General features: G+C 36.7%; 1 protein-coding gene across 1 annotated transcript; it reads right to left on the bottom strand.

Moving 5' to 3' along the window:
• Positions 1 to 4,482: 4,482 nt before the first annotated feature.
• On the bottom strand, positions 4,483 to 12,863 carry LOC141612647 (uncharacterized). Its single transcript, XM_074431456.1, has 2 exons — positions 12,735 to 12,863; positions 4,483 to 5,761 (listed from the first exon to the last, which is right to left on the bottom strand). The coding sequence occupies exon 2, from the start codon at positions 5,292 to 5,294 to the stop codon at positions 4,665 to 4,667; it is 630 nt and encodes a 209-aa protein (XP_074287557.1). The 5' UTR covers positions 5,295 to 5,761; positions 12,735 to 12,863; the 3' UTR covers positions 4,483 to 4,664.
• Positions 12,864 to 13,121: the final 258 nt, after the last annotated feature.

The following is a 13,121-nucleotide window of genomic DNA, read 5'->3' as shown; positions in this document are numbered from 1 at the left end:
AATGAATTTTTCTGAATATTTTCCTTAAGGCATTTGAGACTAATTTGTCTCCTTTACTGAAAGGGTATAAAACTGGAATATTTTCATACTCCCACTGAATCCTGAGTATCTACAATCATCTACTAGATTCATCTAGATCAAATAAGATGATAACATAATAGATTTAAGATTTCTTAGACGGAAAACCTTACTTAAAGCTTTATTAGATGAATTACCATAATTTGCAGAAAATTTACTTTGAATCTATTGAATCAAAGTTCTAGTTACTGCACTGAATAGTTTCATCAATGTCACCATTGGAAAACAAACCTTTAGCATTCATCCAATATAACCAAAAAACCGAATATGCCAAAGTGTCCTTATAGTCATTGTCGACAAATAATCTCCATTGTCACATTACCTTTTGAACCCTTCTTGGTAACATAAATAATTGAAACAAATATATTTCACAACTTTAGGTAATAGAACAAGGCCATAAATATCATTGTCCATCAAATGACTTAACTTATTTCTTATTATCTTATGGCATTAATCCACTTTTGTGAGTTAGGACCTTCAATGGTTTCGCAAAACATGATTAGATCATCTCTACCATCCATTATCTAACTCTTAATGCAACTTTTAGTCCTTCATTACATTGTTATCCATTTTAACCATATAGGGACAATGTAATTAATGTAGTTGCATTTATCCTTATTAAGTGGATCATCTAACAAAATGGTTCGTGAGGTATTTGAGTTTGTTCTACCGAATTGATCTTATGATCCTGAACAAGGAGATTTAAGACAATGTCCATAACCTTTTCTCCCACTCAAACTCATATCCTCAAAGAACCCCATAATTTTCGTCTTAAATAACTTGATTGTGGGATTATTACCCTTAAAACTTTAAGTATTATCCAACAAAATAGTCATTGATTGTCCTTAAGTCCAACTATTAATCTTATGGCTTTTAAACCTCAATTTTAATTAGTTGGACATATTGGATGTGTACGTTATTTACACTATGATTAAATAGTCAATGATATTGTTAGAAATTTATCCAGAGATAGCTGCAATCTTAAGAACTTATAACTAGAGTAATATGGAAAAAGGTATGAATAATCACACTCCTTACCAGGCCTTATGATCTTATTTGCATACATACTAGACCATCCATATTAATCCTCATATAGTGTAATAATATCAAATACAAGATCAAACTCCTCTAGAAATTCTTTAAAATAACCTTGACGTTGTGATCCTTAATAGTCATTTGTCAAAGTATTAACACTTAGATCAAAGGTGACATAATTATTCCTTCACTGAGTAATATTTCTCAGTCAAACATCACTAAAAACGTCAAGAACTTAAAACTTCTCACAAATGAGAATTAGATATCCATGCCTAAGTTCCGTCTACAAATTAACATAGTAATTTAAACCATTAATACTTAAGTATAAAATGGTTCACCTATCCGTATATGTTAATAATAAGACATCAAAAATCACTTCATATCTAATCTCTCTTTAGTTTGTCTTTATCCCCTTAAATTTGAATATCCGAAGTAAAGGGGCTAACAATTTCATTTTGACACAAAACTTTAATTTTCCTTTTAATGTGTCATACCGAAGAGAAATTGCAGTCTCTTAATTCTTCTTTATATCCACTGAAATTTAATGCAAGTTTACTTAAAAAGTATTTCAATCTAAACTATACAAAGCTATCAAAAATGATAGATTGCCATTGTAACACCCCCATTTATTCAGGAGCCTTTAGCTAGACATTCCAAAATAAATAGGACTGTTACCATCTCGGTTGCCCGAGGTAAATGATACAAATTAAAACAAACCAAAGTACTTTAACTGAAAGAATGGTTTTATTACATTGCCAACCGATTAAATATAAAACTTAACATTACAATTTACTACGCAGCGGAAATAACATAAATAAAGTTATATAAGTCAACTAAGTGATCTAGACAAAGAACTATGGTCCAAGTCGAGCTCACATCCCAATGCTCCCAAGTCACCTAATCTTCGCACTGTCAAATCGCTCCCCATTATGGTTCATCACAGGTGTTCACGAATACACTGTCAACCACGAGGTTGAGTAGGATAATCACACAACATTAAATATACAAACTTAATAGATGTAACACGTGGAATAAATACCACCACCATTTCTCCATCATAACCACACTAGTCGTCCCGGTCCTTGACCGAGGCTCCACCACACCGTCGTCCCGCCAACTCCTGGCCCGGGGATAAACACAAATGTCGCCCCGGTCCGAGACCGAGGATATCTCATAACTCATCGTCGTCCCGGTCCGAGATCGAGGATAATCTCATAACAATCTCATATCCCGCAATATAAACACAAATGTCGTCTCAGTCCAAGACTGAGGATAACCGATAAAATAGTATGCCAATACGAATAATCCAATCCAATAAAACAATAATAATTTACGCATCCATTCAATCCCACAAAAGAAAACGAGTTGAGTAGTTATCCTACCTGGCAAGCAAATACTCCAATTACGCACTCCAATAATGCAATCCAATCAACAAATAAAGTTCCTTAATAAAACCGTCACCTAATACAAATAATAATTATAATTACTAATTATATACTTTATTCAAATAATTCCATTAATTATAAATTAATTAATTAGTTAATTATAATCTCGTATAATATAATTCAAAGACTTGTTTCAATAAGCCAAAACCCGATTACCATTAACACCCGTGTTAACCCGTCTTAAATAATTAATAAATCAAAGTTAACGCCTAATACCCATAAAAGCACGTGAAAACAGCAACATACACACCCCATAGTACACAAGCAAAACCGTGTTTGACACCCTTCCTTTACGCGTCTTTTCCCGACACCAACAACCACAAACTGCACCACCTAAGCCCGCCAATCTCTAGCTCGCACTACAACGCATCCTGACAACCAACAACCACCAGCCAGCTGTCCCCTACCACCCTCAACTAAGACGCCCTAGCTACCTCAACCATGAACACCAAATACCGAAAACCCGACACTCTCAACAACACACCACACGACACACCCCACAACCACGACACTACTGACCACCAGCGTCCTCCACCAAAGCCAGCCACCATGACCACGCCCTCGCCCTTAGCCATGGTCCCAACCGAACCCAGCAACACCCCTTTATACTCGCCCCCTAAACCAACCCGACACCCACCTTTACACCAAACCCCACCACCTCTGGCCACCTCCGTTGTCACCACTGACCCACGGTGGTTACAGAGGTGGTCCTACTTCCCCTTGTCCCACTGCATCAACCACCACAGCCACCTAAACCCGACAACACCTCACCCGTAACAACCTCCCCTGTACTCCCCTGTTTTCACGCAACCACCGCCACAACCGCCACCTTCAACCTCCCTGACACCTCCACCCTGGCCGACCCAAACACCAGTAACCAACCCAAACCAACCCAGGTCTCGTCGGTCAAGAAAAGGGGTTCGAATTCGGGTTTGTTTCCCCTGATTCAATCCCGCTACAACCCAGAGCCGCCAACATAACCGCCCCAATTAACCGCCATGGTCAAGTCGATGATGGTCAGAGAAAGGTCAGGCGGAGTTACGGTTGTCCATGGCAAGGGTCACGGCAATAGCAAGAAAACCGGTGGTCTAATATCGCAATGGAAAATGAAAGGGCGCCACCGGGTGACACCCAATTTGGGCGCCACCCTCTCACATGGGGTGAGTGCGGGCCCTTTCAATAAAGAATCTTTGTGAGAGGTGGCGCGATTTGGCGTCACCGGTGGCGCCCTATCACTATCCTATGGCAATTACACACATGAAGCTTACGTTGAATTAATAGTTATAAAACGTATATTAAATTTGTGTTTTACCTCGGACGAGACGATAATAAAGCTTTATTCTCTTCCTCTTTCTTCTATAGATCTCCCTACTTGTGCAATTATATGAATAAAATTATATGGTAGGTCTATCTTTGCTTTTATACTAGTAGAAGGTAGTCTTATTAGGAAACTTACTAATTAACAATATGTATTCTATTATTATTATTATTATTATTATTATTATTATTATTATTATTATTATTATTATTATTATTATTATTATTATTATTATTATTATTATTATTATTATTATTATTATTATATAACTATTGTTTATTATTATATGAATTATCATATAATATTATTATCCCATTGCCATATCGACTCGTTATTCCATTATTTATTATTTTATTATATCATCCCGTCTTATTCACAATTACTAATTATTAATCATAAACGTCTTAATTAATTATTGAAAACCCGCGAAATGTAAATATAAATTTCATAAAATTACGGGTATTTGAGTCTTCCCTCCTTAAAAAGAACTTCGTCCTCGAAGTTCACCCATTTACCCAAAACATTAACTCCATACATCCCAATGTAAATGCTATCATCACACACTTATTTTATAAGGACAATCGCACATGTATAATATATAAAGCATTGATAAAAATCGTATAAAAATCACATAAGAAAAGTTTAGTAATTCAAAATAAATATAGTATCACATTCTACCCTTCTAAAAATAAACTTCGTCCGAAGTTTTGAACTACTACTACTTAATTAAAACTACCAACAACTTAAATACTTTTTAAATGATAAAACTCTAAGCCTCTCAACAAATACTAGTTACCCTTCTCCCCATTCCCTTGTACCGTACTAGCTGTCCCAAATGCCTTTCCACCACTACTCTGGTCACCTATATTGCCTTGTCTATTGTCATAGCTTCTCTGGTTACTCCAACCTCTTGACTTTTGATTGCTCCCATAACCTGACATAGGAGTATAGTAACCCCCATCACGATTCCCATTGCCATAGCTTCCCCTTCCATTACTAGACTTTGCCGTCGATCTGCATTCCCTTGCCTTGTGTCCATATTTGCCACAAGAGTAGCATGCCTGAAACATCGAGTTACCACCTCCACGAACAGCTCCCACGCTCCCACCATACCCAAATCCACCATATGTCTTTTTACTTCCCTCATCACCCTGACTTGTCTTCCTTTTCTCTCCCTTTTCCTTCTTCCCTTCCTTCTCCTTCTTCTCCTCCTTTAATATATCTGCAATCCTCTCCGCATGCCCATGACTCTCGGTAAACATCATCCATGGTACTTGGTGACCCAGTGCAAGCCTCTTCTTAATAGTAGTTGTTAATCCTTTCTCAAACCCGAGTGCCAACATCTCATCACTAAAATTCAAATCGCTACATATTCGACAATTCCATAAACCCGTTATAATAAGTCTCTCTTTTGTCATATCCTCGAGTCATCTTGAAAGAATCAAATTCGGCTCTCATCTTACTCCCGATATGTTCGGTACAAACACAGCTCTCATAGTCTCCTTGAAACCCTTCCAAGTGATAAAAGGTTCATCACTCTCCCTCCAAGCTTCCCTTAAGGCCTCCTTACTACGATTCCACCACAAACCCGCTTTTCCCCTTAAATAGTAAGCAGCTTGGTCTACTTGCAGCTCCGCAGGACATCCTAACAACTCAAAAAGGTTATCAAACTCCCTATGCCAATCTCCTAGTAAGGATGGTTCACCTAATCCGTCATACTTCGTCGGGTTATGTCTTGCAATATTAGCACTCATCTTTCTTTGGATCCCGAATCGACCCTTTAGCCTTGAGCGCAGTCAAAGCCTCATTCATAGATATCAAACGGTCAATCTCCTCTTGGGACATGGTAGAGGGTGTAGGTGTAGATCTCTTTGGAGGCATGGTTCTATAAAAGTAAAACGAAACAACATAAATTTCTACCCGAGAAAAGATGGCTTAACATTTTTAAATATTCTATACTTACAAAGATAAGGTGTGGTCAATTCTATCCTTTTTATAACCCTTTATTAGGTCCTCCTATGATCACTCCTACCCCTCAACTATCACAGGTTAAGGACTTATAAGACATTTATATTAATCTTTTGGAAAGACTCGCGTTTTCGGGAATCAAAGTCAAGCTGTAACTTTCAAAATTCACCATTAATTAACCATTACATTCCACGTTGAGTTTTTATATTTTCCAGAGAATATAAAGAGTTTTTAAAGCATAAGAAAAAAAATTAAGTCCAAATCCCGAATAATTAATTTATAAAGATTTTTACAATTCAGTCGGTCGAAACAAAAACTGATCAGCAAAAAGTCAAAGTTTAGGTCAACTTATAAAAATTACTATTAATTGTCAAAAATTCACCTTACAACGTGGCTTATCAATTTTGAAACATATTTGAGTCTTTTAAACAGTGGAGTTGGAATTAGGCAAAAATATTAAGTACAAAGTAAATGAGAGATTTTACAAAATCGTTTGTCGAAAACTTAACTGTACAGGAATATTCCGACCACGGTCCACTAAAATATTTATTTCTCCCAACTCATAAAACTTTTAGACATGAGACCAACGGCATTCGTAAGCTAACTCACTGGGCTATCACTCATAAAAATATCAACCTTGTATGATAAACGGAGGTAAAATGGAAACTAAATCAAATAGGGGTAAAATTTGACGAAATGAAGTTCAGCTCTAGGTTCCTTTTTACTAGGTCACAAGCCCTTATTAACACCCTCCTACTTCTATATCAACACAATTTGGTCAATAAACTTTCACACACAATTATTATCTATTCTAAAGCATTCATATTACAAATTAAATCATTCAATAATATTGTAAATAGCATGGTTTCGGGCTTCACATAACCGCATATCGCTAGACATGATACTACTATAATCATCCAATCAAATAATCAATACAAATTCGACAATTACTTTCATGCTCATGATCAAAACAATTCAATATCAAATCCTTATTTTATCCATCCCACTCTCTTTTTAAATTAAGGTTACGTCCCGTAACCTTGGTCATCAACGAAAACAATACCCATCCAAGGCAACAATAACTCCTAATACAATAAATAACATTCATTTTAAATTTACCCCACTCTTCAATATCTCTCAAGGTAACCGGTTCAAAATCGGAAGGGGGGTTCGGAGTGAGGGTACCTTCTCATCCTAAGCCAAAATGGGCTCCTAACAGTTTCTACCCGGGATCATTTTATTAGACACATCCTAAGTTCATTATTATATTCATTGGTTAGGCCTGAGGATCGTTTTGCTCTGATACCACTTTGTAACACCCCCATTTATTCAGGAGCCTTTAGCTAGACATTCCAAAATAAATAGGACTGTTACCATCTCGGTTGCCCGAGGTAAATGATACAAATTAAAACAAACCAAAGTACTTTAACTGAAAGAATGGTTTTATTACATTGCCAACCGATTAAATATAAAACTTAACATTACAATTTACTACGCAGCGGAAATAACATAAATAAAGTTATATAAGTCAACTAAGTGATCTAGACAGCAACTATGGTCCAAGTCGAGCTCACATCCCAATGCTCCCAAGTCGCCTAATCTTGACTGATCACAAATCTGCTCCCCATTATGGTTCATCACGTGTGTTCACGAATACACTGTCAACCACGAGGTTGAGTAGGATAATCACACAACATTAAATATACAAACTTAATAGATGTAACACGTGGAATAAATACCACCACCATTTCTCCATCATAACCACACTAGTCGTCCCGGTCCTTGACCGAGGCTCCACCACACCGTCGTCCCGCCAACTCCTGGCCCGGGGATAAACACAAATGTCGTCCCGGTCGAGATCGAGGATATCTCATAACTCATCGTCGTCCCGTCCGAGATCGAGGATAATCTCATAACAATCTCATATCCCGCAATATAAACACAAATGTCGTCTCAGTCCAAGACTGAGGATAACCGATAAAATAGTATGCCAATACGAATAATCCAATCCAATAAAACAATAATAATTTACGCATCCATTCAATCCCACAAAAGAAAACGAGTTGAGTAGTTATCCTACCTGGCAAGCAAATACTCCAATTACGCACTCCAATAATGCAATCCAATCAACAAATAAAGTTCCTTAATAAAACCGTCACCTAATACAAATAATAATTATAATTACTAATTATATACTTTATTCAAATAATTCCATTAATTATAAATTAATTAATTAGTTAATTATAATCTCGTATAATATAATTCAAAGACTTGTTTCAATAAGCCAAAACCCGATTACCATTAACACCCGTGTTAACCCGTCTTAAATAATTAATAAATCAAAGTTAACGCCTAATACCCATAAAAGCACGTGAAAACAGCAACATACACACCCCATAGTACACAAGCAAAACCGTGTTTGACACCCTTCCTTTACGCGTCTTTTCCCGACACCAACAACCACAAACTGCACCACCTAAGCCCGCCAATCTCTAGCTCGCACTACAACGCATCCTGACAACCAACAACCACCAGCCAGCTGTCCCCTACCACCCTCAACTAAGACGCCCTAGCTACCTCAACCATGAACACCAAATACCGAAAACCCGACACTCTCAACAACACACCACACGACACACCCCACAACCACGACACTACTGACCACCAGCGTCCTCCACCAAAGCCAGCCACCATGACCACGCCCTCGCCCTTAGCCATGGTCCCAACCGAACCCAGCAACACCCCTTTATACTCGCCCCCTAAACCAACCCGACACCCACCTTTACACCAAACCCCACCACCTCTGGCCACCTCCGTTGTCACCACTGACCCACGGTGGTTACAGAGGTGGTCCTACTTCCCCTTGTCCCACTGCATCAACCACCACAGCCACCTAAACCCGACAACACCTCACCCGTAACAACCTCCCCTGTACTCCCCTGTTTTCACGCAACCACCGCCACAACCGCCACCTTCAACCTCCCTGACACCTCCACCCTGGCCGACCCAAACACCAGTAACCAACCCAAACCAACCCAGGTCTCGTCGGTCAAGAAAAGGGGTTCGAATTCGGGTTTGTTTCCCCTGATTCAATCCCGCTACAACCCAGAGCCGCCAACATAACCGCCCCAATTAACCGCCATGGTCAAGTCGATGATGGTCAGAGAAAGGTCAGGCGGAGTTACGGTTGTCCATGGCAAGGGTCACGGCAATAGCAAGAAAACCGGTGGTCTAATATCGCAATGGAAAATGAAAGGGCGCCACCGGGTGACACCCAATTTGGGCGCCACCCTCTCACATGGGGTGAGTGCGGGCCCTTTCAATAAAGAATGCTTGTGAGAGGGTGGCACCCAATTTGGGCGTCACCCGGTGGCGCCCTATCACTATCCTATGGCAATTACACACATGAAGCTTACGTTGAATTAATAGTTATAAAACGTATATTAAATTATGTGACGGTCTTACCTTGAGACGATAATAAAGCTTTATTCTCTTCCTCTTTCTTCTATAGATCTCCCTACTTGTGCAATTATATGAATAAAATTATATGGTAGGTCTATCTTTGCTTTTATACTAGTAGAAGGTAGTCTTATTAGGAAACTTACTAATTAACAATATGTATTCTATTATTATTATTATTATTATTATTATTATTATTATTATTATTATTATTATTATTATTATTATTATTATTATTATTATTATTATTATTATTATATAACTATTGTTTATTATTATATGAATTATCATATAATATTATTATCCCATTGCCATATCGACTCGTTATTCCATTATTTATTATTTTATTATATCATCCCGTCTTATTCACAATTACTAATTATTAATCATAAACGTCTTAATTAATTATTGAAAACCCGCGAAATGTAAATATAAATTCCATAAAATTACGGGTATTACAGCCATTATTTGAATTAGGAAAACACAAAATTTATTTTTCAATGGACAATAAACCAAATTTGCCCATTTGAAAAATATCTGAATTCCACCTAAGGTGGTACCAAAAAGAATTTTCCAAATTAAAATAAAGGAATAAGTCGTTAATGATAACTAAAATAGTTGACTGTCTCAAACTCAGATGATGACTTGTCCCCAAATAGATGAATCTTTCATCATCACTTGGCTTGTCATATCTTAGTTATACTTGCATCAATCTCCTTATGTGGGTGAAAAAACAAATCCACCCACCAAACATGATTAGATATAAAAATTAACCTTAGACAAACCGAATGAGAAGCTTAACTTTACCGAAACGCAAGGCTTTAAAACTGATACTAGATTTTCCTTCTATGTCAAAACTCTTAACAAACTAACGACTAAAAAAAAAAAGTCTAACCTTATGTTTGTTATTATTTCTTTGAGTTTGACTTTTGCAGCTTCTTAATTAACTGAAAAAATGCCCTTAAATATTTCCTTAATGTCGCCTTAGATAATCACTGAACATGCATTTTAAATGTACTACTCCTCAAATCACGTGAGTCCACACAATACTTTAATCCTTATGAGTAACAATTATACATTCTCAAAGCAATGTTAAGATTATCGCAACCCGAAATAAGTATCTACATTCTCTTACCATTCATTTGATAAATGGTTTCATCCGAATTGAGAATGTAACGGAATATGACAGATATAATGAACATAAATGTCAACTGAATGAACAAAACAATGTCCTTATATTTTGAATAAATTCAAATAATTAAAGTGTTCTTGCAAAATTAAACATTTAGTCTTTGGACATAAATACTAACTAATTAAAGACAATACTCTTTAGTGATTGTAATCAAATATTGACGATAAACTCACATCGAATACTAAGCCTTCCTTTGGGCCGACTCAATATTCACATGAAAATCCGAATAATCGTCACATATTTATTACCCAACGTGTATATGTAATTCGGCCAAATAATGGCCTTCCTTTGGGCCGACCATTATTCGCATGAACTACACACGCTAAACCAAGAATTGAATTTATTCACCTTAAAATTAAACTTTATGGGCATAATCCTTATGAGTGTCATAAACATAATGACACTCCATTAACTTGATTTTCAGATTCAAATATTGGCATCCCCATCAACACAAGACACCTAGCACAACATTAAGTTTAGTCTTTGGACATAAAATTAACTTGTAAGTGGTCATCTTGGTGTAGTGATCAAGTATTAACAATAAATTTCTGTCAAACATTAAGCCTTCCTTTAGGCCGACTTAATATTCACATGGAAACCTTACAATTGTTACATACTTACCACCACAAGCATGACTGAATTTCGGCCAAATAATAGCCTTCCTTTGGGCCGACCATTATCCGCATAAAACTCAATCACACACTGTAGTCATAATATTCTAAATCATTCAACTTACACAATAGAGGTTACTTTGGCAACTTATTGTGTCGATCAAACAACCTAAAATATTAGACCCGTTATTATAAATTCGACAAGTGACTTAACCTTAATGATAATATACAAAACTTTATCAAAACAATTCCTTAGTCTCATAAGTATGTAAGCTTAACCGACCATACAAATACAAACCTTGGTTTTCACTCGTCATTACCTTAAACGGTTGCAAAATAGACCAATGCCAATTAGTGCAAAACTTAGTGCTAATCCATAATCCAAAAGAAAAACGAAGTCCCCATAGAGAGCGTTCAAGGAATTTATTAGCATGCAGTTCATATACCATGTGAGTACATAAAATGTGTCGAAACCAAATTTTAGTTCCTTCCAGAACTTAATTAAACCCAATTATAAACATGTATCAAAACATTAACTTAATTAACCTTATTTCGATTGCCTGAAGAATTACTGGAAGGCATGCCCAAGATCAATCGGATAAAAAAACCAAAGCACATCAACCATATAATTATGCCATAACAGATGTACAGATTTAATAAATCCCGAAGCTCCATAACCAGTACCATAAAAACATGCTGTGAATTTGGAGGCCGCACAAGCAAAGGTCAAACTTGGAAGTAGATTAATAAATTGATGAGATGAGACTAGGCTGAGAACTAAATTTGTCAATCATCGTATTCATCAACTTAGCCGAGGTACTGAACCCAATGCCTTAACCCACAATATTATGCACCACTAATAATCCCTTACTGTTGTAAAAGCCACCAACCGAAGCATATATGAATCATGTATGTGGAGATGGACAAATCAACACACCAATTCACCGTACACATTAGTCATTAACACTTCATGCGTATTATTAGGCCTCGTAATATATTACTCCGTATATCTCATTACTCAGTAATTATACAAGTTAAATCTCAATTGACCGAAAGCACTTACTGAGGTTAAACATAAACAGACGGCTCAATGACTCAACACGAGATCGAGTCAATTAACGCAATAAACTCTTAAGCCAAATAAGCATTAATGTCATGAATCTAAACTGAATATCCAAGCGGTCATAATGTAAAATTAATAGCGGTATAATATGAGATGATTAGATGAGATATACATATAATTCTAATCGTATAAGTATCACAATATGGCGTATGAAATCCAACTCTAATCCAATTTACTCAAATCAATTGACCACAATAAAACAAAAAATGGTCTACCACTTGATCAGACGTGGACAAAATCAGGCAAATTCATGCAATATGAAAACAATGATGCCATTACAAATCCACCATAATTAAGAAAACCTCATCAAACAAAAGTATAAGACATAATTGACGGTTGTTCATCAGCAAACACAATCCAGATCGAACACCGTACAACTTAATAACACCATCCCAAATAATTTAATATGAAGGTGGCTCTGATACCACTTGTTAGATTTAATCCAAATAGACACCATAAACTTCATACTAAATTACTCGGTATAAACTGTAGAGCGGAAGCGTACCTGATTACATGACGAGAGGTTGGAATAAACCGTCTGAAAGGACGGTCTTCAGGATTAGGTCTTCTAGTAGACATACATACCATGAGGATCTCTCTACTGATGGGATGCGGGGAGATTAGGTTATTGTGTGCTACCAGAGACCATAACCCAGGTGACTTATATATAGTCTCCTTAATCTAATGCGCCCATCATGCATTAGTAACCTAATGGGTATCTACACAATTAAGATATCCGGCCCATACTTTATAAGACGTGATTAATATGCCCGTATTATATTATCCAGATGGATCACTATATTGGGCTAAACTTAAACGATATCAAACAAATACAATCTATATAATAGTGTGTCCACATAAATAGTATTTGACCCAATATTCTTACATTGTT

The sequence above is a fragment of the Silene latifolia genome, chromosome 11 (genome assembly GCF_048544455.1).
Source record: "Silene latifolia isolate original U9 population chromosome 11, ASM4854445v1, whole genome shotgun sequence".
Lineage (NCBI taxonomy): Eukaryota > Viridiplantae > Streptophyta > Magnoliopsida > Caryophyllales > Caryophyllaceae > Silene > Silene latifolia.
This window is presented reverse-complemented; position numbering and strand designations above follow the sequence as displayed.